Source organism: Gobio gobio, assembly GCF_949357685.1.
Source record: "Gobio gobio genome assembly, chromosome: 20".
NCBI lineage: Eukaryota > Metazoa > Chordata > Actinopteri > Cypriniformes > Gobionidae > Gobio > Gobio gobio.
Genome location: NC_137113.1, coordinates 13427923 through 13452833, shown reverse-complemented (window position 1 = coordinate 13452833; position 24911 = coordinate 13427923). Strand labels below are relative to the sequence as shown.

Here is a 24911-nt window from a genome sequence, read left to right as displayed (position 1 = left end):
GGTTGCCGATCAATCGGAGCACCCCTAATTCCAAGTGTTCTAAAGTGATAGCTTTTTGTGGAGAAAAGGCCTAAATTTAAGCCTTTATCTTGCTCTCTGCCAAAACTGTCATTTGCTTTCAAACAACTGGAAATTAATCTTAACAGCTGTGGTTCTCCATTTGTGTTTCATGGAAAAGTGGTCATACAGTTTTGGAGGGCCGAGAACATTGAGCCAAACTGTGACGTTTAAAGGAATACGCCACTATTTTTGAAAATAGGCTTATTTTCCAACTCCCCTAGAGTTAAACAGTTGAGTTTTACCATTTTCGAATCCATTCAGCCGATCTCTGGGTCTGGCGGTAGCACTTTTAGCGTAGCTTAGCATAGATCATTGAATCTGATTAGACCGTTAGCATCTCGCTCAAAAAAATGACCAAAGAGTTTCGATATTTTTCCTATTTAAAACTTGACTCTTCTGTAGTTACATCGTGTACTAAGACCGAAGGAAAATGAAAAAAGTTGCGATTTTCTATGCCGATATGGCTAGGAACTTTTCTCTCATTCCTGCGTAGTAATTAAGGAACTTTCCTGTCGTAGCATGGGTGCAGCGGCGCAATGATATTACGCAGCGCCTGAAAATAGGCTTACTTCCATCAACATAACCAACGTGACAACCTGCTTGCACAGACAGCGTGCTGGGACTATTTTCAGGCGCTGAGTAATATCATTGCGCCACTGCACCCATGGTACGACAGGAAAGTTCCTTGATTATTAAGCAGGAATGAGTGTATAGTTCCTAGCTAGACTGGGTAAACCCAGCCGGATCTGCTGGCGATTTGATTTCGCCCTGCAGCTCAGGCTGGAAACCTGCACATTTATCTATCCTGCTTCCGTTACAAATTTGCGGGGACCAATCACAAACTTATCTTCCTGGCGTGCTATTGGCGGGTTTAACACGATGACGTTTGGTTGAAGGACTATCCAATTGCGTACAGACTGCTCAGACCAATGTTCAATCTTAAAAGATTGAGCTTGGTCTGGTGATAGCTAGACAAGTTCCTAGACATATCGGCATAGAAAATCGCACTTTTCATTTCCCGTCGGTCTTAGTATACGATGTAACTACTGAAGAGTCAAGTTTTAAATAGGGAAAATATCGAAACTCTTTGGTCATTTTTTTGAGCGAGATGCTAACGGTCTAATCAGATTCAACGATCTATGCTAAGCTATGCTAAAAGTGCTACTGCCAGACCCAGAGATTGGCTGAATGGATTCAAAAACGGTAGAACTCAACTGTTTAACTCTAGGGGAGTTGGAAAATGAGCCTATTTTCTAAAAGAGTGGCGTATTCCTTTAACAGCGCTTTTCTCTTCAATGATGCGTGTTGCTGAAAAGTCTGCATGCTTTTTTTCATTCATGTTTTAATTAACACAGTATACAAGTTTTGTTGTATATTTGATTACATTTTTAAAATAGATGTTTAAATTGTTAAAGTTGTATTTAAAAAAAAGTTTAGTCTCCATTTTTGATGATACATTTATTTATTTTATTGGTTTGTATATTTTTAATTCAGATTAATTTAATTTGATGAAATTAAGTCTTTAATATTAATACATTTATACAAAAAAGCCATTTTAAAATAAGTTTGGGGGGTGGGCGGGTTTGATTTTCAGCCTAGTCAATCCTGAATTTTCAATTTGAGTTTTGTGCATCACCACTATAATGTTAAGTAAATGATGACAGCGTTTTAGGTTTTTTGGGTGAACTCTTTCAGATTCCCAAACTTTTTGGTCAGCAGAACTCACTTGACCTAAAATATTTACTTAAGTAACTTTTATTATTTATGTAATTTAACAACACGTTCACATGATCACAGTTCTCTGATGTTCGTTAACTGTCACATGACATGCAACAAACTATTTAAGCATATTTTATTTTGATTGTTTTTATTTTAAATTAAAATTATTTATATCATTATTATTTTTATTAGTTATTAGGTTCTCATCAACATATAAATCCCTTGCAGTTTGCAAACTCTGAACTATTCCTTTAAAAATTAATGACAAGTCAGATCGCTATACGCACAATTCTATTTGAACTAACTTAATTTCCTGTTGGATGGTGGCAGACATCTTCCATGCTAATAATAGTTGATGGTATTATGTGCGTGTTTGTTCTTGAAGAGCCCTGCCGTGTCCCTCAGTGAAGCACAGTGACGAGTGGGGGGACCCCAGTAAATGTGAAAGCGGAGAAAGCTGCCAGTATTGCCACACGCGGACCGAACAGCAGTTCCACCCGGAGGTATGTAATGGAGCTGAACTCTGTTTAACATCAACATTTACAGCAAGAACAAGGACATTTGTTCTTGTACACTTATGAACCTGATCTAATAAAACTGTGCCTATTTGATTGTGCTGTGCTTGTGATGCTCGTTAAGGTTGCTATTTTGTTTGGCCCTTTGGCTTTAGTGGCTAATTTTAAGGTTATTGATTAGTTGTTTTACTACAGCTCATATGTGCTCTTCCTTTTCTAAATGATTCGATTTTAGACCCTGGCGAACGATAAAACGGGCAGAAAAAAAACTAAAACCTGAGCCATATACAGGGATCAGAAAGTTATAAACATGAAAAAAGTAGAGCTGCATGATTCTGGAAAAATTGAGAATCATGTTTTGTTGTTGTTTAAAATAGAGATCACGATTTTCCCATGATTCTGAATAGACAACTACAGTACATAAAAAAAATAATACATTTTAATATTTTAAATTTAAAAAAAAAATCTGTTGAACTGAATGATTCAAAGACTCGCTCATAAAGACTTCTAGGCTGCGTCCCAAATCACATACTCTCTTGTAGGGAAGTCACAAGTACCGGTACTTCGGTACCAAGTCGGTACTGAAATTATAAAAATTTGACGATACCAGCATTTCTGTAGTACCGACTCCCGTGTATATTCGGTACTCACGGCTGCGTTCAGTCGCTTCCGTGTTTATCTAAGCGCAGGACTCCAGAATGTAGCTGAATATACACACACACACACACACTAGTGTCAATATTAAACTGCAAAATACTATTTAAATATTACTCCTGCATGTTCTGCTTCTCTGTGTTAATGACGGTAGGTCGGGCGATACGTGGGCGGGAGAGCGCACACACACGCGCTCGTGTGTGACATTCCCTCGCTGTCTTTGTAGTCTCTGCCGTGTGCCATTATATGAGGACACGAACGCATAAACTGTCACTTCATGAGAATTTGCCCTTTCGTTTGTGAAAACTGTCATATCATGAACACAGACGCTCAAAGGTCTTCACGGCAACCCGTCAAAATAAAAGTTTGGTTTAAAAAAATTTAAATTGGCAATATATTAGGCTACTGTTGTACCTACAGTACATTTAGCTACATCTCTATGTAATAATAATAATACGTCTCTACTAATAATAATAATAATTATGCCTAGATGGTTGATTATTTTTCACTTGATCTTTTTTTTCATAAACAATATTTACTTTTAAACAGCATACAGCCTTTTAAATGTTTATGTATTATTTACTTATAATGATTATCATCATAAATAATAAACTTAATACATTTAATTATTATTTTTAAATAGTTAAATAAAAAAACATTTAGCTGTGGTACCGAAATTGGTACTGTGTACCGTAAAATTTTGATGGTATTGGTACTGACTACTGGAATTTTGGTACCGTGACATCCCTACTCCTTTGAGTAGGTACTTATTTTGTATAAGTAATTACTTCATGACAGCTAAAAAAGTATGTTCTATATAGTATGAGTGTAATCTGGACATGCTACATTTGCCGTGGTGTCATTATCAAGTGACCTACCAGCATCAGATGTGTCTCTTCACTGCCATTCATAAATCCGCTCCTGTGGCCTCATGGGATAGTATCATCATATGCTCACTTCAGAATATCAGCAGAAGTAGTAGGTCATCCGTTTGAATTGAGATCGCGATCTTTTAACGATTATCGTGCAGCTCTAAGTTTCTGTAAAAATTCGGTAAAAAGTACCTAAAATAATTATAATTTTTGGCGACTCGCACATGACATGCCAGAAAAATATATATCGTGGCCATGAATTAAGCATTCGTTCCCACAAATGTTTAAGTTGTGGCCACGATATATATTTGTGTCCCCATATCATGTACGGGGCTCTGTAATAAAATAACTTAAAGCTACACTGTGTAACTTTTTTAGTTTATTCTTAGCTAAAAACTCTTAGTTCTTTCAAAAATATATGTGCTCATTAATGTATATTTACTTCTTTCAAGTAATAAAGTATTCTCGTAAGTTTATAATATGCCATTGAAAATACATACGGGTGAGGGGTTCGAATGCCGGTCGCCATGTTGCCCCTCCATCTTGAAAGTACATTAGCCAAAGAGGGACATACCCGTAAATTCAAGCTTCTGCATTTGCGTTTTAACACTCGATGGCACCGTGTCGAATGTGGACGAGGTTGAACTGGAAGCCATGTTAATCTTGGGCTAAATCGGCCACCGTAGGAGTTAGAACGAAATCAGAATTGAGAGAAACAGAAACTAATATTCACTGGATGGTCATATACCTTTTCACCACTAGATGGGGGAAAATATCACACAGTGTAGCTTTAAACATAGTAAAAATTCAGGATTCCAGACATTTTTAGAAATTCTTCTGGGGTTCCCGATCTTTTTAAAAAAAGTATTATTATTTTTATTTTTTATAAATTTTTTATTACTGTTCCAGTCATTCGTGACTTACTGGATTTTTTTTTTATACATATTTTTGAGTTTTTGAGATATTTTATATACATATACAAAATTGATATTCTGTATAAAAGTGCCTATGGTGTTTTAAGCAGTTGTTAAGTTAAGTTACATTTTGAAATATCCTAGTTTTCAGTTGTTTTAACTTGTTTTGTTTTTTTGAGGTCTTTGGATGTTACTGAGGCACCCTCTTGTAGAGAAGAACCCACCCAGAACGCCCTGATCTTTTTTTGGTGCTTTTTAATAAGCAAGAACCACTAGCATTTTCTTACTTTTCTAATAATTAGCGTTTTCCTCCACAGATCTACAAATCCACCAAATGCAATGACATTCAGCAGAGTGGAAACTGTCCCCGAGGGCCGTTCTGTGCTTTTGCTCATTTAGAAAGTAAGGTTACGTTTTGGAAAGTTACCATGTTATCACACTATTTGCACTAAACATTATTATTAGATGTTTTATATCTAATGTAAATGTGAGTGTTTGATGATGGTGTGAAATATATATTTTTAGTAGTATTTTGTGATTGTGTCATTTCTGTTTGCTTCTCAGAAGTAAGTGTCAGTGATGAGCAGCTGGCCGCACAATGTAGTTCCCCTCCTCTTGCAACTTCCTGCCCCAATACCTTAGACGACTTCAGTCACTGTGGCCTGAGTGCCACCACAGAGGAAGGGCTGCTGGGAAGGGTTCTCTTTGAGGACTCCTCCAGTCTTGATGCCTGTCTAGGAGGAGAGGGGGGTTATGGGAAAGCCCCTGGGTTTGAGAGGGAAGACCAGGTAAAGCTGCAATAACACTTTCTACATTCTTTTTTCATTTGTTCACTGTCATGAAAAACTTAAATAATAATAAAATAATCATAAAAATTTGTCATCCTAAAATGTACAAAGTAAAATTTTTGCTCTGCTCTAAAATATTTAATCGGCTAGAATTGCGCTACTGTTAAAGGTTTGTAAGATTACTGTGGTTCGTAATATTATCTTATATTCTCACCAAGGCTGCATTTATTTGATCAAATATACAGTAAACACGGTAACAGTGTGAAATATTATTACAATTTCTATTTTAATACATTTAAAAATATTATTTATTCCTTTTATGAATTTTCAGCATCATTATGGCAGTCTTCAGCGTCATATGATCCTTCAGAAGTCATTCTAATATGATGATTTGCTGCTTAAGAAACATAGCTTAATATTATCAATGTTGAAAAGAATTGGGAAACTGGAATACATATTTTTCAGGGAGCTTTGATGGATGGAAAGTTCAAAAGAACAACATTTATTTGAAATAGATAACTTTGGTAACATAATGTCTTTACTGTCACTTTTGATCAATTTAATGCATCCTTGTTAAAAAAAAAACACAGTAATGTAGCTCTTTGTAAAGTAAAATCTAAAGTATGTCTGTTTGTCATTTTGGTGACATTTGAGTGAATTCCAAGGATTGGTACTTCACATACAAATGGAAATATCCCCCAGAAATAATTTTCACATCTTTCATACAGGCCAAATATAGAAGTTTTTCAATGGAACATCGCAGCAGAGACATTTCCTCCATGCACAGTAAACAGGTATTGGACACATTGATTCCAAACAGACATTAATGAAAGTTACAAATAGGCTAAGCACCTTTTGTATTATTCCGTGTGGTGTGTTTTCAGGACTTGTTGGTGTTTCTGCCTGTCGGCAGTCCTCTCAGTATGTCCTCCAGCGTACCTTCCAGCCTGGCAGCCACCCCACCCAGCCCTGCACCCCCCGGCCCCTCTTCAGGGATGAATGCCAACGCTCTTCCTTTCTACCCTACAAGTGATACAGTGGAGTCTGTAGTGGGTGAGTGATTGGACAGGGACATGGCTCACCCAAACATTTTTATTAAAATGTGTTATTGAATATTTAAGGTACACTAAATGTAACATTTTCACTATTTAACCCTCTAGCAGTTAAACAACAAACTGCGTGCATTCGGCTCTGCGTGACTGTGCGGCTGAATATAGTTCTTTCTCATAACTGAAAAAAGAGAGAGATTATCCTACTGCTCATAAAACTTTCATTACTAGACTTAGAGATATAACCAGTTTTGATAGAAAGGATCTCAAGCTCCCTAGCTGAAGATGTTACAGTAGCTATACCTATTAATAGACGCAGTTCTTCCTTGAAAATAAATTCCAGCACAGTGTTACAACAACCATAATGAAATGACCCTTCACAATAGATTTTTTACAATGAACTCTGTTAGAGCTACATATGACAATTTATCTGTTCAATAAAATCCCTTACTTACCTGATGAGTAATAAAAACGTCATCGGCTGAAAAAAAAAAAAGCCAAAAAGCCAATCCAATGTTTATTCTTGTTTTATTGCGAGCTCAGTTGTCCTCTTTTTGCCAGCTGACTCTCTTCTGTTCTGCATCTGTTTAAAACGGGTGATTCCCCGGAGGTTGGAGATTTAGCTGCTCCATGTCAACATTTCTCACTCGTTGTGACCACTAACCTTTGCCACTCCACACCATACATGCGTCAAAGTAGCCAGAGCAACGGAAATGACGAGACACGCACAGACGAGTGACTTGTGTACGCAATTTCCTGTGAAAACCATCCCGACAGATCTAAAACATAAATAGGCTTACCATAGTGAAGATAAAAGGATTGATTCAAATTTTGTTAATTTTAGTGTTAATTTCGTCAGATGAGACGAGACTAAATATGTTCGTCAACAACCTTTTTTTCCATGTCGAAGACGAGACGATGACGAGACTGCACCAATGTCCAAAAGCGCTGACTAAGACTAAATTAACATGCATTATTGTTGATGAAAAAAGACAAGACTAAAATGTTTTGCATAAAATAATAACTAAGATAAAATATCTCATCATTTTCGTCTACAATCGTCTCTACTTTTTCATCATGAGAGAATATTCAGCTGTTCAAAATATTCTGAAAGAGTTTGCGCTGTTGCTCATGTACAGGTCTCGTACTCCTGTTGCTGCCAGCCTGTCATCTCACGGTGGCTGCGGTCACGTGGTTCCCGGAGCGCTCAATACTTCTAGCGCTGTGTCAATGGTCAATACATTTGAATGGCTTTAAGTGGATAGGGTGAATTCAGGGTGATTGGGACACTTTATCCAAGTCATTTCAATGGCAAAAAGTGTCCCAATCACCCTACATAACAGCTTTTTTTGGTAAACAGTACAGCATAGTGTGCATTGATTATTGCGTCAACCATATTTACAGTATCATTATATTATGGTGAGTGGTGGAGATGCAAAATTGTTTACATTAATGTTAATGTTTTTCTTGTATTTAGCCCTCAGGTATTCCTTACTAATTGGTCACACTTATACTCATCGGTGGTCAAATGTGACCATACACCTTAACTATTTTAAAAATAAATTGCCTATATTTTAGTTCAGTAATATTTATTGAATATTTTGAGATCTTTTGGTACTAAAACTATTTGTGCAATAAGTATGGTCCATTAATAACCACTTAAAACATTTGTCTTCTAATATTTGTATTATTTATATTACAATTAGTGTAGTAATTAAGGTTAAAATATAGATTTCCAATGCAAAGAGGCAAATTAAAGTCATTTTGTGGCTGGAAAAATACAATTTTAATTTGTAATGCCATTACTGGTGCCTGTATGGCTCTTTAATAAATATACATGTTGTCGGGTTGCTCAAAAAAGTATTGCACATCACAACTGCTTACTTATTTGTGAAATTTGTGAATGTTAATAATAGTGAATAGTAATGAATGCAAGAAAATCTAATTTAACCCCCAAAAAAGTTTAAAATAGTGCTAAAAGGCAAAATTATTTTTCCTTATACAGTAGGCTATATACATATGAATTCATACTGAATCAAGATCGAAATCAATATTTGTGCCCATCGTCTCATAAGCTAATGCTGATTTTAGGCATCTACGCTGTAAATCAACCAGTTAGCTATGGTGTTGTGGCACATACATTATGCAGGTTATATGTATTTTATGTAACTTATTTTGCCACACACAATATATTGAGTTTTTATTTGACTAAAACTAGACTAAAATGACAAGACTTTCTCTTGACTAACAAAAAAAGATATGTGAAAGACTAAATATGACTAAAACTAACAAGGACATTTGGCACAAGACTAAGACTAAATTAAAAATAGGTGACAAAATTAACAGGTGAACAAAAAGTTACATAGTGTACCTTTTAAATATGATTATTTATTCAACCCCATGTTTCATTTTCTTCTGCGTAACACACAATTGTAAGAACAGATGTTGTTGGATAAGTTTTTGGTTGTAGTTATATACAGTACAAAAATATACCTTGAGCTTTACTATTGATTAGAATGACTTATGGATGTTTTGTATGTTTAAAACCGCATATATTTCTCCTCTTTACCAGAATCTGCCCTGGATGATCTGGACCTGAATGACTTTGGAGTCTCAGCTCTTGAGAAAAGTCTGGAGAATTCGGCTCTACCCAGCATGGGCCTCATGTTGGGTTGGTGACTACTTTACAGTTTTAAAAAAAAAAAAGATGATAGGAAAGCATAAACTGTACTGTCATAACTTCAGAAAATCTACTTTGACATGCATCTTCAATTCTGATTTTGCCATTTTTTTTCCCACAGGAGGCAGTCAGTTACAGAGTTCAGCACCTGTCAACATCCCTGGTTCCCTAAGTAGCCCCTCCCCTTTCAGATCACCCTCACCTTCTCCACCAATCAGAGCTCACCATTCTCCATTCCTCTCAGCGCAGTTGCCACAACCCAGCCAATCAGAGAGCAGCTTTTTGGGGACCTCCCATGGTTCTTTAGGTGTGTGATATTTTTATTGGTTTAAATGGCTGCTGTCCAGGTTCATAATAATAAACTGGATTATAGACAATGCAGTGGATCCAGTCAAACATGATGTTGTTTTGTTTTTGTAGGTTTAAATGGCATGAACAGCAGTATTTGGGAACATTTTCCGACAGGCCAAAGCTCGCCAGGTACCCCCCCTGCCCTGCTCTCCACGGGGAGCATGTATGCCGAGACGTCACGTCTCAAACAGGAAGTGGAGGAGGCACACAGAGTGCTGAAACACTGGGATCACAGCTGGAGACAGATGGCTCAGGTCAGACTGTGTGTGTGTGCGTGCGCATGTGAATGTGAATGTTTTTCTATCCCATTTGGGATTTCAACCTAAATGCATACTGACTCATGGGGACTCGAGATCGACCGATATGGGTTTTTCTATAGCCAATGGCCGATATATGCAGCCGTTTTTTTTTTTTTTTTTTTGGGATGATATCTTGACGTTTTCCCATTCATTTGCATGCTATAATGTCACACTATTAATAAGTGGATGCACAACATTTCTAAAATTAACTTAATTTATTGAACACTAGGGTTGGGTACCGTGGCACCGGTACCTATATAACCGGTATGTACCAGACCGAATTAGAGCGTAGATTTCAGTGCCTCATTTCGGTGCCACTTAAATTCAAACGTGCTTTCTTGCTTTGGCTGGCACCGAGCCAAAGACAGACACACTCAGCACTCGTCACATTTCACAACAATTCAGTGTTTTCAACCACATAATGTTTATTTTAGGTTTCAGATATTTAAATGCCCATAAGTACTTGCAAAAAACACTGATGTCTATGGAAGCGGCAAAAACAATCCTTTCAGACAGTTATAACTTGACTAAGTGTTTTATTCATATCAGATACACATTATATAGTAACTATATAGTTTACTCTATTCTTCTCCCAGTTCAGCGGTCACTTACTTTCATGTATTTTGTGAGACGTGAAGGAACTTGCCTAATGGAAATCCGACAGATCCGATTCTCTGAGGCGCAAACTAACATGGCGCCGCCCATCGCCCAGTATTACATTTACATTTAGCAGACGCTTTTATCCAAAGCGACTTACAACTTGGGGGTACACGAAGCGATTGGTCATGAGTCGAGTAAGCGCAACAAGTGCCTGAAATACTGAGACCGTGTACATTGCTCAGTGTTAAGTAGTCACGGAAGAGCTGTAGTATAGATCAGTGGTTCTCAAAGTGTGGTACGAGTACCACTTGTGGTACTCAGGCTGCCTCTAGTGGTACGCAGTAGGGATGTGCGGTATACCGGTACTGGAAAAATACCGGTATATATTTTATTTCAAACGGTACGATATCATGATTTTGCTCATTTCGGTATATGTTGCTGTTCCGAAGTTCACCGCTAGGTGGCAGCGCGCTACCCAAACTGACGTGAAACCGGCAAATGTGGCAACAGAACAAGATGAATACAACAGTTGAATCTCACTCAACACGCACAAAACTCATTAATAAAGAGAGGAGTAGACGTGAAATTTGGAATTACTTTGCTTATAAAACTGCTGAAGAACCATTAAACCTTGCCAAGCATCGGTCAAATTCCTGACTTGTAACTGTGCGTTCACACCGCCGCCGGCGAGAGCGTCAAACTTCGCTGCATGGTATTAAAATAAAATATTTATCCAAAGTTAACCAAACAAATCAATAAACTGATCTAGTATTAATGATAAACATGGCCATAAATGCCATTCCCCGTTCTATGAAATGCATCTATACACTATATATAATTTGCATAGTAATGTGTTTTTGGGACAATATGTAATCTAATAATGGGAGTAATAAAAAGTAATTATGAATATTTTCATAAGAATATCCAGACAAAACTGTGTATGTTGTCGGAGAAATTCACTAAAATATAATGTCCTCTACAGAGGCAAAACCTCTATTCTGGGTCTAGTCAGGAGGCCAAAACTGATATTAAAACTTTGTCGGACACTTTTTGGTACAAGCATACAACCTATTCAGTATTAATATTTAACCCCTCAACATGTGTTCTAGCCAGGTTGTCAGCTTAGAATTTTTTTTTTTTTGTCCATTTTAACACTATAATCTCAAAAGTGGTAAAAACGGATTTTTTCCCCCAAAGTGCTTCCATTTTCTATGTTACCTACTGTAATTTTGGGCAAATGTGAAATATAATCCAATTTATGTGCAAGCATGATCATTAAAAAATAATAATCAATAAATACCACAAGAGTATCACACCCCAAGGGGCACTGTTGTGTCAGCACAGCTGTGATTTGACATGAGGCAGCAGATCCAGAGAAGATGATCACAGCAGGTGTCAACAGTCTGAACAATTCTTTCTAATGGAATAAATCACACAATCACACAACAAATTAACTTGGTCTATTTGTCTACACAAACATTTACCTCAATATTCAACCATTCTAACATCGAATGTTGCCAGAAACAGGTAAGCTAAACTGTTTTCCAACTAACTATACTTCCCAGACAGATAGCTAGGCTAATTTAGTTTCATAATTACTAGCTTACTTACTAATAGGTAAACTATGTTTTGTGCAGATGTGTAATGGAAATATTGTTTATAATTTATTTGCTGCACAGCAGCCTGTTTTACAGTCTGCTAGCTAAAAGCCCTCAGCTTATGTCAGAGGACATTGTAGTGATCCACTCAGAAACCAATCAGACTAGTGTAGTGAACCATTTCTTTGACTTTAGATGAGATAACATGAGATAACATTTCATGCCATCACTGGATGTGACACTACCAGTCAGTTCACTGGAATAGGAAAAAGGACGGCGTGGAAAGTGTTTCAGCAGTGCCCTCGTCTTCTCCACAACTTTGGTGAGGATGAAGTACCAAGTCCAGCGATTCTATCCTCAGCAGAACAGTTTGTCTGCAAACTGTATGATCCAAAAACAAGCAGCACTTCAATCCATGATGTTCGCTGTGCCCTGTTTCGGAAAGTGAAAGCCAATGTGGATACTTTACCACCAACTCAGGATGCCTTGTATCTGCACCTCATGAGGGCCCACTATCAAACAAAGGTTTGGAAACCGTCACTAGTGACCCATCCACAGTTGCCCTCACCAACCAGTTGTGGTTGGCACATGAAGGATGGAATGCTTGTCCCCAAGCTTTTAACCAAAGAACCTTTACAGGCCAGGTGCTTGGAGATGACGATATGTGGATGCAAGGAAAATGGAAGTCAGTGCAGTACCAGGCAGTGTAAATGTTGAAAAAATGGAATATTTTGCAGTGGGGCATGTGGGTGTGCCTGTGCAGTTTGGTGCAAAATTACTCAGGTACTCACATCATTATTATTGAGTTTTGCCACATTATATGCATTATATACAGTGAGGAAAATAAGTATTTGAACACCCTGCTATTTTGCGAGTTTTCCTACTTAGAAATCATGGAGGGGTCTGAAATTGTCATCGTAGGTGCATGTCCACTGTGAGAGATATAATCTAAAAACAAAATCCAAAAATCACAATGTATGATTTTTTAACTATGTATTTGTTTGATACAGCTGCAAATAAGTATTTGAACACCTGAGAAAATCAATGTTAATATTTGGTACAGTAGCCTTTGTTTGCAATTACAGAGGTCAAACGTTTCCTGTTGTTTTTCACCAGGTTTGCACTGCAGGAGGGATTTTGGCCCACTCCTCCACACAGATCTTCTCTAGATCAGTCAGGTTTCTGGCCTGTCGATGAGAAACACGGAGTTTGAACTCCCTCCAAAGATTCTCTATTGGGTTTAGAGACTGGCTAGGCCACGCCAGAACCTTGATATGCTTCTTACAGAGCCACTCCTTGGTTATCCTGGCTGTGTGCTTCGGGTCATTGTCATGTTGGAAGACCCAGCCTCGACCCATCTTCAATGCTCTAACTGAGGGAAGGAGGTTGTTGCCCAAAATCTCGCAATACATGGCCCCGGTCATCCTCTCCTTAATCCAGTGCAGTCGCCCTGTCCCATGTGCAGAAAAACACCCCCAAAGCATGATGCTACCCCCCCCCCCCCATGCTTCACAGTAGGGATGGTGTTCTTGGGATGGTTCTCATCCTTCTTCTTCCTCCAAACACGTTTAGTGGAATTATGACAAAAAAGTTCTATTTTGGTCTCATCTGACCACATGACTTTCTCCCATGACTCCTCTGGATCATCCAAATGGTCATTGGCAAACTTAAGACGGGCCTTGACATGTGCTGGTTTAAGCAGGGGAACCTTCCGTGCCATGCATGATTTCAAACCATGACGTCTTAGTGTATTACCAACAGTAACCTTGGAAACGGTGGTCCCAGCTCTTTTCAGGTCATTGACCAGCTCCTCCCGTGTAGTTCTGGGCTGATTTCTCACCTTTCTTAGGATCATTGAGACCCCACGAGGTGAGATCTTGCATGGAGCCCCAGTCCGAGGGAGATTGACAGTCATGTTTAGCTTTTTCCATTTTCTAATGATTGCTCCAACAGTGGACCTTTTTTCACCAAGGTGCTTGGCAATTTTCCCGTAGCCCATTCCAGCCTTGTGGAGGTGTACAATTTTGTCTCTAGTGTCTTTGGACAGCTCTTTGGTCTTGGCCATGTTAGTAGTTGGATTCTTACTGATTGTATGGGGTGGACAGGTGTCTTTATGCAGCTAACGACCTCAAACAGGTGCATCTAATTTAGGATAATAAATGGAGTGGAGGTGGACATTTTAAAGGCAGACTAACAGGTCTTTGAGGGTCAGAATTCTAGCTGATAGACAGGTGTTCAAATACTTATTTGCAGCTGTATCATACAAATAAATAGTTAAAAAATCATATATTGTGATTTCTGGATTTTTTATTTATTTAGATTATGTCTCTCACAGTGGACATGCACCTACGATGACAATTTCAGACCCCTCCATGATTTCCAAGTGGGAGAACTTGCAAAATAGCAGGGTGTTCAAATTCTTATTTTGTGTCCCTGACCAGGACTCAGACTGAGCACATGGACATGCTGCTGGGTGCCTTCTGTTGGCTGCCTTCCTGAGTGCCACTGCTTTGATGGAGAAAAACATACCTCTGCCATATGACTATTACATAGTTATTACTACTAACTAGTTACTAACCCCTAACCCCAAAGAAGTGAGAGAGCAGTTATGTTAGTATGGAATTAATAACTATAGTGATATGTCAATTAAATATAATTTGTGTTACAACCTGGTACATTAATGAAGTCAAATAGCACCATAGACCACCATCTACAGTTCTACATTTCCGCTTAGACATTAAAGTATTATAACTTGTGCAGAATTGCACTGTCTCTCCCTACAAGCTTTAAACTTGGCTTGACGCATTCCCATAGATAGGGGTACTGATTGATAGAGGTTTTGGGATACTATGTTATGTTTCCAAGCTGATATTCACTTTGAAAACTGGCTCTCTTTAGGCGGAGATTGTTTTTTTCAGGTTCTAGTTCTGTTGTCTCTTACACTGTACAATAAATGTTCATTATGACACTTCAGCAGACATCCCATGAGTGTTGGCTTTCATTTGATACCATTTTTATGTATATGGTCCTTGTGGTTGTGGAGATATTCAACATTTATCGTTGGCATGTTGAGTCGAGCAGGAAACCAACAAATTGGCCTGAAATTGCTTGTACAAGTCACAAAAAAAAAAATTCAGCTTGACAACCACCCTAATATCTTCCCTATGGGTGTCTTCTAACTAAAAAAATAGGGTGACAGCTTGTACCAAAACATGTCCGCAAAAGTCTTAACGGAAGCCCTTTTCAGAATTGGCCCCCTGACTAGTCTCAGGAGGATATTTCTGTCTCGTGCAGAGTGAATCCAGCATTTATATTTAGATGTCACTTCTGAAACTGCAGCATGCAGTGGCATGAAAATCAATAGTTTTATTCAAGGGATTTTCTAGACTGTATAGCCTCGAGTTTTGCGAGCCTACATTAACTCAGCACTGAATAAAAACGCTGATCGCGTTCAAGAGATCTGGCTACATTACTCACAGCTGCAAAAACACGTAAATAGATGGTGCTCTCACATTTGCCGCTCTCCAGAGCGTGAACACAAATGTGCAAATCTGCCCAATCTGTTTCGCCAGTATATTATTACAGTATCCACTGAGGGTGCTTTTTGCTTTTGTCTGGCTCCGCAGCGCGAGCCTCCACTAACTGCGCGCGCGCCTCCGCTGACTGCTCTCAACACGCAGACCGCCCACTCCACGCTGACATCATTTTTGCTCGCGCTCGTGCGAATGCGTCGACTATAAACAAGGCTTTAGCAAGGCTGAAATAACATGGCTTTATACACTGTTCTAGACTGCTCCAGGAGTAAGGACAGCTCTGTGTCTCCGAGCACGGTGCTGTCTGTGAGCGGGGCGAAGTAACGTAGCCCTCGCCCTCAGTCACGCTGCTACAGTGTTTGTGAGAGCTGCTGCCCTCTCCACCCCACGCACAGAGTGAAATTCTCCGACTCCGATACAGGAAAATAAAACAGAACTTATGACATTGGGGCTAATATGTTAGCAAGCAAACTGCTGATAGTTTTCAACTACAGTCCTTAAAGTTAACTGCAAGTAAGCAAACCTTCTACCAGCTGTAGCATTATGCCAGTGATGGTTCCACCGCACCAAAAACACGGACGTGCCTGACTTTAAACCAGCGTTACTAAACATGGATATCGGCCGATGCCGATATATTAAAAAATGACAAATATCGGCCCGATATATCGGTCGACCTCTAGTGGGGACCTTAATTGAGGTCCCCTTTGGGAAAAAACTTATAAATCATACAGAATGAGTGTTTTTTTTTTAACATGGAAAAATTTAGTGTAATAGAAAGTTTTGTGTGATGGGTAGGGTTAGTGTATACAGGGGATAGAATATACAGTTTGTACAGTATAAAAACCATCTATGGAGAGTCCCCACAAAGATGGTTAACCAGGTGTGTGTGTGCAGCCTGGTAAACCCTACATTATGGGGACAAAATGTCCCCACAAAGATGGCTATATCTGAAATCCTTGTCCTTCTGGGGACACTTATAAATCATACTAAGTGATGTTTTTTGAAAATGTAAAAATGCAGAAAGTTTTCTGTGATAGATTTAGGGTTAGGGAATAGAATATACAATTTGTACAGTATAAAAATCATATCTATGGAAAGTCCCCATAAAACATGACAACACAACATGAGTGTGTGTGTTTATGTGAAAAAAATGGGAGACACTTTTATTTCACTTTTATAGTGTCCTCATTTTCCAGCCTTTTTTCTAATTCTGAGAAATAATCTTTAACATGGAAGTTATGATTTGCTATCCTGTTCACATGTAAAATTACCAACATATTCAATCTGTTGTTCATCACGATAGGCCATCTTATCTGATGTTCATCTGATAAGTTTCAGAATACAAATGAAGTCCTGGGCTGTAATATGTAAAGGCACTCATGATTGTAATGACAAGATTTCTGAACAACCTTGTCTGTTTACTACCACAGTCATTGGCCGTATTAAAATCAGATGCAGAGGAAGCTCGTCACTTGGTTGGACAGTTGGGTATGGAGGCGGAGCGAGCGCGGCAGGCTGAAGCGGAGGCGCAGCAGCAAGCAGCTCTCCTGGAGGAGGCGCTAGAGAGCCTACGGCATGCAGAAAACCCACATCTACAGCTTCACCAGCTACAGTTACTGCACAGACTTCCAATCAGCTCCATCTGCAGCCTGCAGGCACAGATCTGCTCCTGCTTACGCACTGTAGAACAGGTCATTCACACACCTGCTACCTGACAACTGATGAATCCAAAAATTAAATCAAATAATTCTATTTTGCATTAAGAAATTTAAGCTTTTATACTACTTACTTGTATTATTTAAATATTATTATATTATATAATGTAAACTAACAGTTGAGATATATTAGCATTTATTAACCATTGTTAATATTAGTTAATAAAAATCTTAATATGGATGTTAGTTCACAGTGCATTTAAGTATTTTTAACATACAACTTTTGATCTTAAAAGTGCTGAGATTAACATTAAGTTTAAGATCATTAAAATCATTGTTAGGTCCTGTTATCAAATTAAACCATATTTTAAAGTGTTTAACCAAGTGTTAAGTGTTGAACCTATATATTATAGGGGTGTAACGGTACACGTATTCGTTCCGAACCGTTTCGGTACAGGGCTTTCGGTTCGGTGCACGTGTGTACTTTAACAGTTAACAGTCGGCTTGTTTTAAGCGCGGAACACACTTCAATCTGAGTTCCCACGCAAACATATTAAGTATTCAGTCCATTTTACCACGAAATTCAAACGATAAATGCCGTTTTCGCTCTTTAATGTGACGTGACTGTATAGGCGCATCCAGGGCCATAGAAAAGAGTGTCGTAACTCTTTTTCAACTCTGTCAGTTGAAGCTGCGGTGCGCGATTGAACGCGATCATCTCTTCCTAAAGAATAAACGTGAATTCATATCTTAAGGTATATTGAGGATACAATAAAACTTACTGAAACTTATCATATGTCGTGTAATCGCTCAATAGGTGTTTCAAGTGTCAATAAAACAGCTTGTAAACAATGTCACGTAGCATCACATTTACCTCAGAAGTCATTCAGTGTCCACAGCTGTTAGTTCACAAGAAAAATGAACTTTCACAAAAAATTAGCCTATATATTCATTATATTCTACTTAACCTGTTAGTGACTGTTTAAATAAATCTGTCATGAAAATGACAGCCACTGTGTATAAATGATTATATTTCAACTACGAATTGGATAAAAACTCATTTTAAAATTAGACTGCCTTATGTGAAGTTTACATGTTAATACATTTACAATGTATTATTTGAGTGTTGATTATTATATCAAAAAATAAATAGCAACTGAATTTAGGCTAACAGTTTGGGCTCTGTATATATTATAATGTGCAAGTAAGGGCTCCCTATATAGTTTACAGCATTATCTTTAAGAAACTTTTAGTTATAATTGGATTAATTTAAGGACAGACCCAATTTTTTCAGTAAAACACTGTTTAATAAAAATTAATAAAAAGCAATTTTGTAAAACTGCTGTACCGAACCGTGACTTCAAAACTGAGGGACATACCGAACCCCCAGTTTTGTGTACCGTTACACCCCTAATATATAATATTATATATTATATTAATTATATTATATTTAAAATACTAATATATATATATATTTATATTTATTTCAATAAATAACTATAAATTATTATATTTAAAATGCATTTTTTTTGTAGTTCGTTTTAATTTTAAAGTGATTTTATTTTGCAAATATATAACTTTTTCTGAACAACAAATATTACCATAAAATGTACTTGTAATTGTGCTTTACGTTTTAAATACAATATTTGTATGATAATAAAAGAGGGTAAATGTTCCATTGCCATGAAAATAATGTGAAAATGATTTTTTATTTTTATTTAATGGACATTTCTTTAAGGTTCACCTAATAATCTGATGTACAAGTAGAGGTCTATAAGCTTTATTAATAACGCATGTCGGATTGTATTTTAATCGGTTTTCTCTCTGCCTTGTTCCTTCTTTCAGGCTGTGTTCAGGAAGCAGAGATTATATTGTCTATCTTGCGATGAGATGGGATCAGTGACATTGCCATGCCAACACGGCCTACACTGCGAGCGATGTGCGTCCTCGACAGAATGCCCGCTGTGTACCGAACACCAGTAGAGCGAGCATGAATATCCCGCAGTCATAAACTCAGACGTAATCCTAATGCTATAATCTGGACACTAGACATAAACCTTGACCCCTCACAGAATCTCATTTGGATATTGCATAAGTTTTCAGTTTAAAACTAGGGCTAAATGTATACTTCAAAGCCCAAATCTAAAAGAAATGAAACCACCTCAACCTTATCTTGGCTAAAAACTGAGACTTAATTGAGAAATATGATCTTGTTCGATGCATATTAACCATATCAGTAATACATGCCATGCCATGATCATTTACACTAGCATGCAATCAGTCCTAAACCTCAATGGGACCATTTTCTTCCTCAAAAAGGAAGAAAATTACTAGAGAAATTGACATACATGATAAGTTTGTGATATTTTCATTTTTATTGTGGGGACAAAACATCACATATATAATAACATGCTTATGTCTTATTGTAATCATAATTTCCCATGTATTTTAAATGAGAACAAAACAAACATAACCTGTATTAGTATTCAGACCTTGTCTAGGTTTTATAAAGCACTAATAATTGAGTTAGTGCTCACATGAAACACATTTAGAGAGGAACTATTTAAGTGATGATCATGATACCAAATTCTGATATTTCCTTAATGCTTTATGTAGAAGCATAACACATACAACACATATAGTAAGACAATCCTGTATTTAGTTTTTTGTTGTTTTTTACATCTTTAAGTCGAAATGTGGAATGTCCTTCCAGAACATTCTGATATGTTTACAGAAGAAATGCAGTTTGTGTATCTTCAGTGCAGCTTAAATGACTTTTACCAGACGGGAAGATTTCGTAATTAATACATATTAGCAAAGTAGGTAGCTATATAGGAAATTTACAATTACTTTTGTAGGATTTTTTTAAAGGAGAAATTCCTGGAGACTGCTACACCACAACAGCTTTTCATTCTCAGGATATTTTTTTTTTTTTTTTTTTTTTTAAAAGAGTCATGGTAAACTGGAGTGCAAAAGCAAGAAGGCAAACACTTTTTATGTAACTCCTAGATTGTGCATATTTTATTTAATACATTGATTGAACAAATTTGCCTGTTTACTAAACCAACAGCACGTTCCCAACTGAAGCTTTCTGTTCATTTAGAGGCGTTTTATATGAACATGTGGAGAGTGTAAATCATGTGCACTGATTACCAAACATAAGAGCAGTCATAAGCTACGGCTGTCAGAAGAGGGCTCGACTTTCGATTTATTTGGATGATTTAGTTGAATTCAGTTTGAAGGGACAGTTATATGGGATGCTCAACAGATGACTTCCTTTGAAACAGAACTTCACTGTGAATTCAGAAATCACATGCTCAGTTTTGTTCATATACAGTGTCTCAGTCTGATTTTGTAAAAGACAATAAATGTATATTTTTGGATGAAAATGTTTATTTTTTGAATTTCATAGAATCATTTCATTACACATTACAATAATTAAAAAAGTTGGTCATTAAATAATGTTTTTTATATATAACAAATAGACAGAAAAGTGAAAATGTTAACATGGTCTTGATTGATGTTTTTGTCCTCTCAGGCTTCCTGAGACTTCTTTTCTCTCTGCCTGCGTAATTTAACTAAGGCCTGAGCTTCTTTTTCACCCTTCCTGGCTTCAAGTAACCTCAAAGTATTATCACCTACAAAAACAGAGATGGCACAAGAGCATATTGAATCACTACATGATACATGCTTAAAGGAAATTTGAAGGAAATTGAATCTCCTCTGTCATTCCAATTTCATTTTATTTTAAACGGTGTGCATATAACAGGAAGTGACGTACTGTTTGGTTTGGGGTGCATCAAAGGTAGGCGTATCTGTGCGGGCTCTGGATTATTGGGTCCGCCTCCGACTCCTGGCACTGCCTTAAGAGACAGAAACGCCTCTCCTTCGAAGTCATCGCTCCTCAAAGTGTCATGGTCCAGAACTGTCACCAGCAGACATGCTCCTGGAGACTGGCACTTTTCTAATGTAACGGAACTGAGGAGAGAGACCACATTACGACCATAAAACAACCAATAAAAATGATATTTGGATCCTCTTAAGCAGGCGGTCTCGACTCCAATTTCCTGCAGAATTTAGCTCCACCCCTATGTAGTTCTAGTAATCCTGAAGGCAGTGACTAGCTTGTTCATGGTTGGAACAAAACTCGGGTTGAGAACCCCTGCTCTAAAGACAGCCACATCTCTATTCAATTTACCAGTTTGTTCTTTCTTTGTCATCCTCCACTAATGTTATTGGGATGTACAACAAACTAATGAGCTAAATGATGTGGATTGGGCTAATCATGAGTGAACACAGGTGATACAGGTTACTGAAAGGCTTTAAAGACCTCAAGAGGCCATTTTCAACTAAAAACTGAAAACATTTTATATGTTTTGGCCATTTATTTACACAACTACTAACTGGCGCGACATATCACTAGAATGTAGCGTAAGCGTTTTGAACTGTTAGGCGTTATACTTTCTGCACAAGTTGAATATGGAAGACGGTCTGCCGGTTGCTAGATATTTGACTTTATAAAGTTTTAAATATGGATATTTTTCTTACAAAACCCCATCGATTCTCTTCAAAAGGCCTTCATTAACCCCCCGGAGCAGTGTGGAGTACGTTTATTATGGATGGATGTGCTTTGAGCTCAGGGCCGGCCCTAACCAATTTGGTGCCCTAGGCAAGATTTTACTTGGTGCCCCTTGTGTCAAGGTTTAGCACTACACGTTATCAGTCTTTGGAAACACTCGTACTGTTTTATTTTTGTAATGCATTGATGTTTTATTTTTATTTTTGTTGTTTTATATGATGTCCAGTCCATTCTACCCCGTCATTATGTTCATGATATTATTATTATTATTTTTTATTTTTTAAAGGCTGATGATAGTCAAACTATACAAAAATTGCACCACTCTAAAAAAAAAAGGTTCTATATGGCACCAAAAATAGTTCTTGGCTCGTAATCATAGGGGAACCTTTTTTTAGTGCTATATAGCACCATTTTTGGTGCTTCAGTGGTTCTTCAGCGGTTCTTCAGAGGTTCTTCACCGGTTCTTTGACTAAGGTGCTATATAGCACCTCTGAAGAACCACTGAAGCACCAAAATTGGTGCTATATAGCACTAAAAAAGGTTCCCTTATGATCACGAGACTTTTTTTTTAGACTGTATGCCACATTACAGCCTAAACACAAAGAGCAAGAGTGCATCTAGCATTCATGCACAAACTATTCATTGAGAACTAGCAAAAGTGTTTGTTTTCCAGTATGGCAGCAATATTCCACTAAACTATGAGCATTCATGTTTTCACCAGGAATTAAACAGAAATTTAGATATTTAATGTGAATTTTACATAAAATGTTGCTATTTTAAATAAACCTATATATAAATATCATTACTAATTTGGGCAAATACATTTTAAAATTGATATACACCCCCTTAAAGGTCCCGTTTTTCGTGTTTTTTTGAAGCTTTGATTGTGTTTACAGTGTGCAATATAACATGTGTTCATGTTTCGCGTGTAAAAAAACACTGTATTTTTCACACAATTTACTTATCTGTATACTGCTGTTTTCACTGTCCTCAAAACGGCTTGAAAGATTTCCCTGTTCTATGAAGTCCCTCCTTCAGAAATACGTAACGAGTTCTGATTGTGCCAGCGGTTCCCGTGTTGTGATTTGACAGCAGCTTAGCACACGCAAGAGCGCACGTTACCGGAAAGGTAACAGCGTCTCGACGACATGGCAACAAACAAACTATACGAACGCAACCGAACGCAACACTTCCTCTTCTCCACGCGGGAGCAACAAGACCACGCCCCCTTTTTTGCGTGTTCTTGTGGGCGGAGGTTAGTCGACATACTGCTCTACTGACGTAATTAAAGCAGGAAATACCAGGATGTAGTCCTAACCAGCCATTCGCTGTAGGCTTTGAAAGGGAACTTCTGTTAAATAAAATATCTCGCTTGGCATTGAACTTTGAGCTTTATAATTTTACAGGTATTATAAATGCTCTAACAGCAACATTACACACTAACTAAAGTTTGAAAAAGGGGATCACGAAGAACAGGACCTTTAAAACTGCACAACTGCAGAGTTAAAACAGGCTATTAAAAAAGTGATAGGCTATTACATGCGTTTAATATTTTTATATTATTTATTTTTTACAAAATCACACTGGCTGTGGCCTCTGGAGAACCCAGAACAGCTGCTTGCATAAAGTTTAAGGTAAAAATAACTGGAATTAATTAGCAAACATTAGCATGTTACTACTATGCAATTGAATAAACTGTTCATTAATTTGCCTACATCACTTTACTTCTGTCTTTACACTGCAAAAAATGCTCTTCTTATTTAAACAAGAATCTTTTTCTTGTTTCCAGTCCAAATATCTAAAAATTCTTAAATCAAGGTGCATTTAATAGATAAGTAAAATGACATAAGCCATTTTTCTTGTTTACTTGAAAATAAAATCAAAATGAAGTGAGTTTTTGCTTAAAACAAGCAAAATGATCTGCCAATGGGGTGAGAAAAATAATCTTATTTCTGTTTGGGACAGAAACAAGATTTCAATCAGGAACAAGATTATTTTTCTCACTCCATTGGCAGATAATTTTGCTTGTTTTAAGCAAAAACTCACTTAATTTTGATTTTATTTTCAAGTAGCCTAAACAAGAAAAATATCTTCTGTCATTTTACTTATCTAGTAAATGCACCTTGATTTAAGAATTTTTAGATAAACAAAACACAAATACTAGGCTAAGTAAGAAGAGCAGTGTAGCCTATCCCTTATCTTGCCTGCTTCAGAGGGCTTCTGTCTTTTTTGACACTACAATTCGGCCATCCGTCATAAATAATCAGGCAACTTACACCGTGTCAACACCTGGAGCGAGCGGCCAAGCACCCTAAAAAATGAAAGCAATCCTGTCTGCGTCGGATGCGGCGAGAGGCGACGCAACACAACAAATTCCCCTAATGATAAACTGATCGCGCGTTGTATTTCTGACGCACTTCAAGATCGGCGGGGGGAGATTGATGAGGCGGACCGGGAAGATGCGGGGGACTTAGTTAAGTTTTTTGCGCTTTATTTGGTAATATTTCAAATTAATATTAATAAAATAGTATCAGTAATACATTTTTGGCGCCCCTATGGATGAGTGGCGCCCCTAGCATTTGCCTATTCCGCCTATGCCACGGGCCGGCACTGTTTGAGCTTCAAACTCAATGGACCCCGTCACTGCCATTATAAAGCTTGGAAGCGTAAGGATATTTATTCATATAACTCTGATTGTGTTCATCTGAAAGAAGAAAGTCATATACACTTTGGATGACATAAGGATTAGTAAATTATGGGGTAATTTTTCATTTTAAAGTGCCAGTGTTTGAAAATCATACCGTTAGTCTCCGTGTAAACTACAAAAACGCAAATTTGTGAAAACTGATGTCATGCGCATGTCTATAGGCATATAGTTTAACTATACTAAGTGACCATGCCAACTACAGACCTGGCAGCATATTATAGTGTTTTTTTATCCGTTTTCATGGATCGTGTGAATGGGGACACTGGGTGAATTTTGACAACATTGTTTGTATGCAAAAAAACGTTTTTAGTACATTGTAATCGTGTAAACGCACCCTA

General features: G+C 37.5%; 2 protein-coding genes across 2 annotated transcripts in view; one reads left to right on the top strand and one right to left on the bottom strand.

The window, feature by feature from the left end:
• The window catches only part of unk (unk zinc finger), a 25918-nt gene extending 5242 nt beyond the window's left edge, over positions 1 to 20676 (top strand). Inside the window, exons 6-15 of the mRNA XM_079801220.1 lie at positions 2165 to 2282; positions 5052 to 5136; positions 5299 to 5522; positions 6251 to 6316; positions 6407 to 6575; positions 9144 to 9242; positions 9373 to 9558; positions 9672 to 9856; positions 17063 to 17323; positions 19133 to 20676. Coding sequence (XP_079657346.1) covers positions 2165 to 2282; positions 5052 to 5136; positions 5299 to 5522; positions 6251 to 6316; positions 6407 to 6575; positions 9144 to 9242; positions 9373 to 9558; positions 9672 to 9856; positions 17063 to 17323; positions 19133 to 19270 — 1531 coding nt within the window. The 3' untranslated portion in view covers positions 19271 to 20676. The remainder of the gene's footprint in view (positions 1 to 2164; positions 2283 to 5051; positions 5137 to 5298; positions 5523 to 6250; positions 6317 to 6406; positions 6576 to 9143; positions 9243 to 9372; positions 9559 to 9671; positions 9857 to 17062; positions 17324 to 19132) is intronic.
• Positions 20672 to 24911, bottom strand: part of unc13d (unc-13 homolog D (C. elegans)) — a 24483-nt gene continuing 20243 nt past the window's right edge. The window contains exons 33-34 of the mRNA XM_079801219.1: positions 21069 to 21265; positions 20672 to 20925 (exon numbers count right to left, since the gene is read on the bottom strand). Of these exons, the coding sequence (XP_079657345.1) occupies positions 20822 to 20925; positions 21069 to 21265 (301 nt within the window). The 3' untranslated portion in view covers positions 20672 to 20821. The remainder of the gene's footprint in view (positions 20926 to 21068; positions 21266 to 24911) is intronic.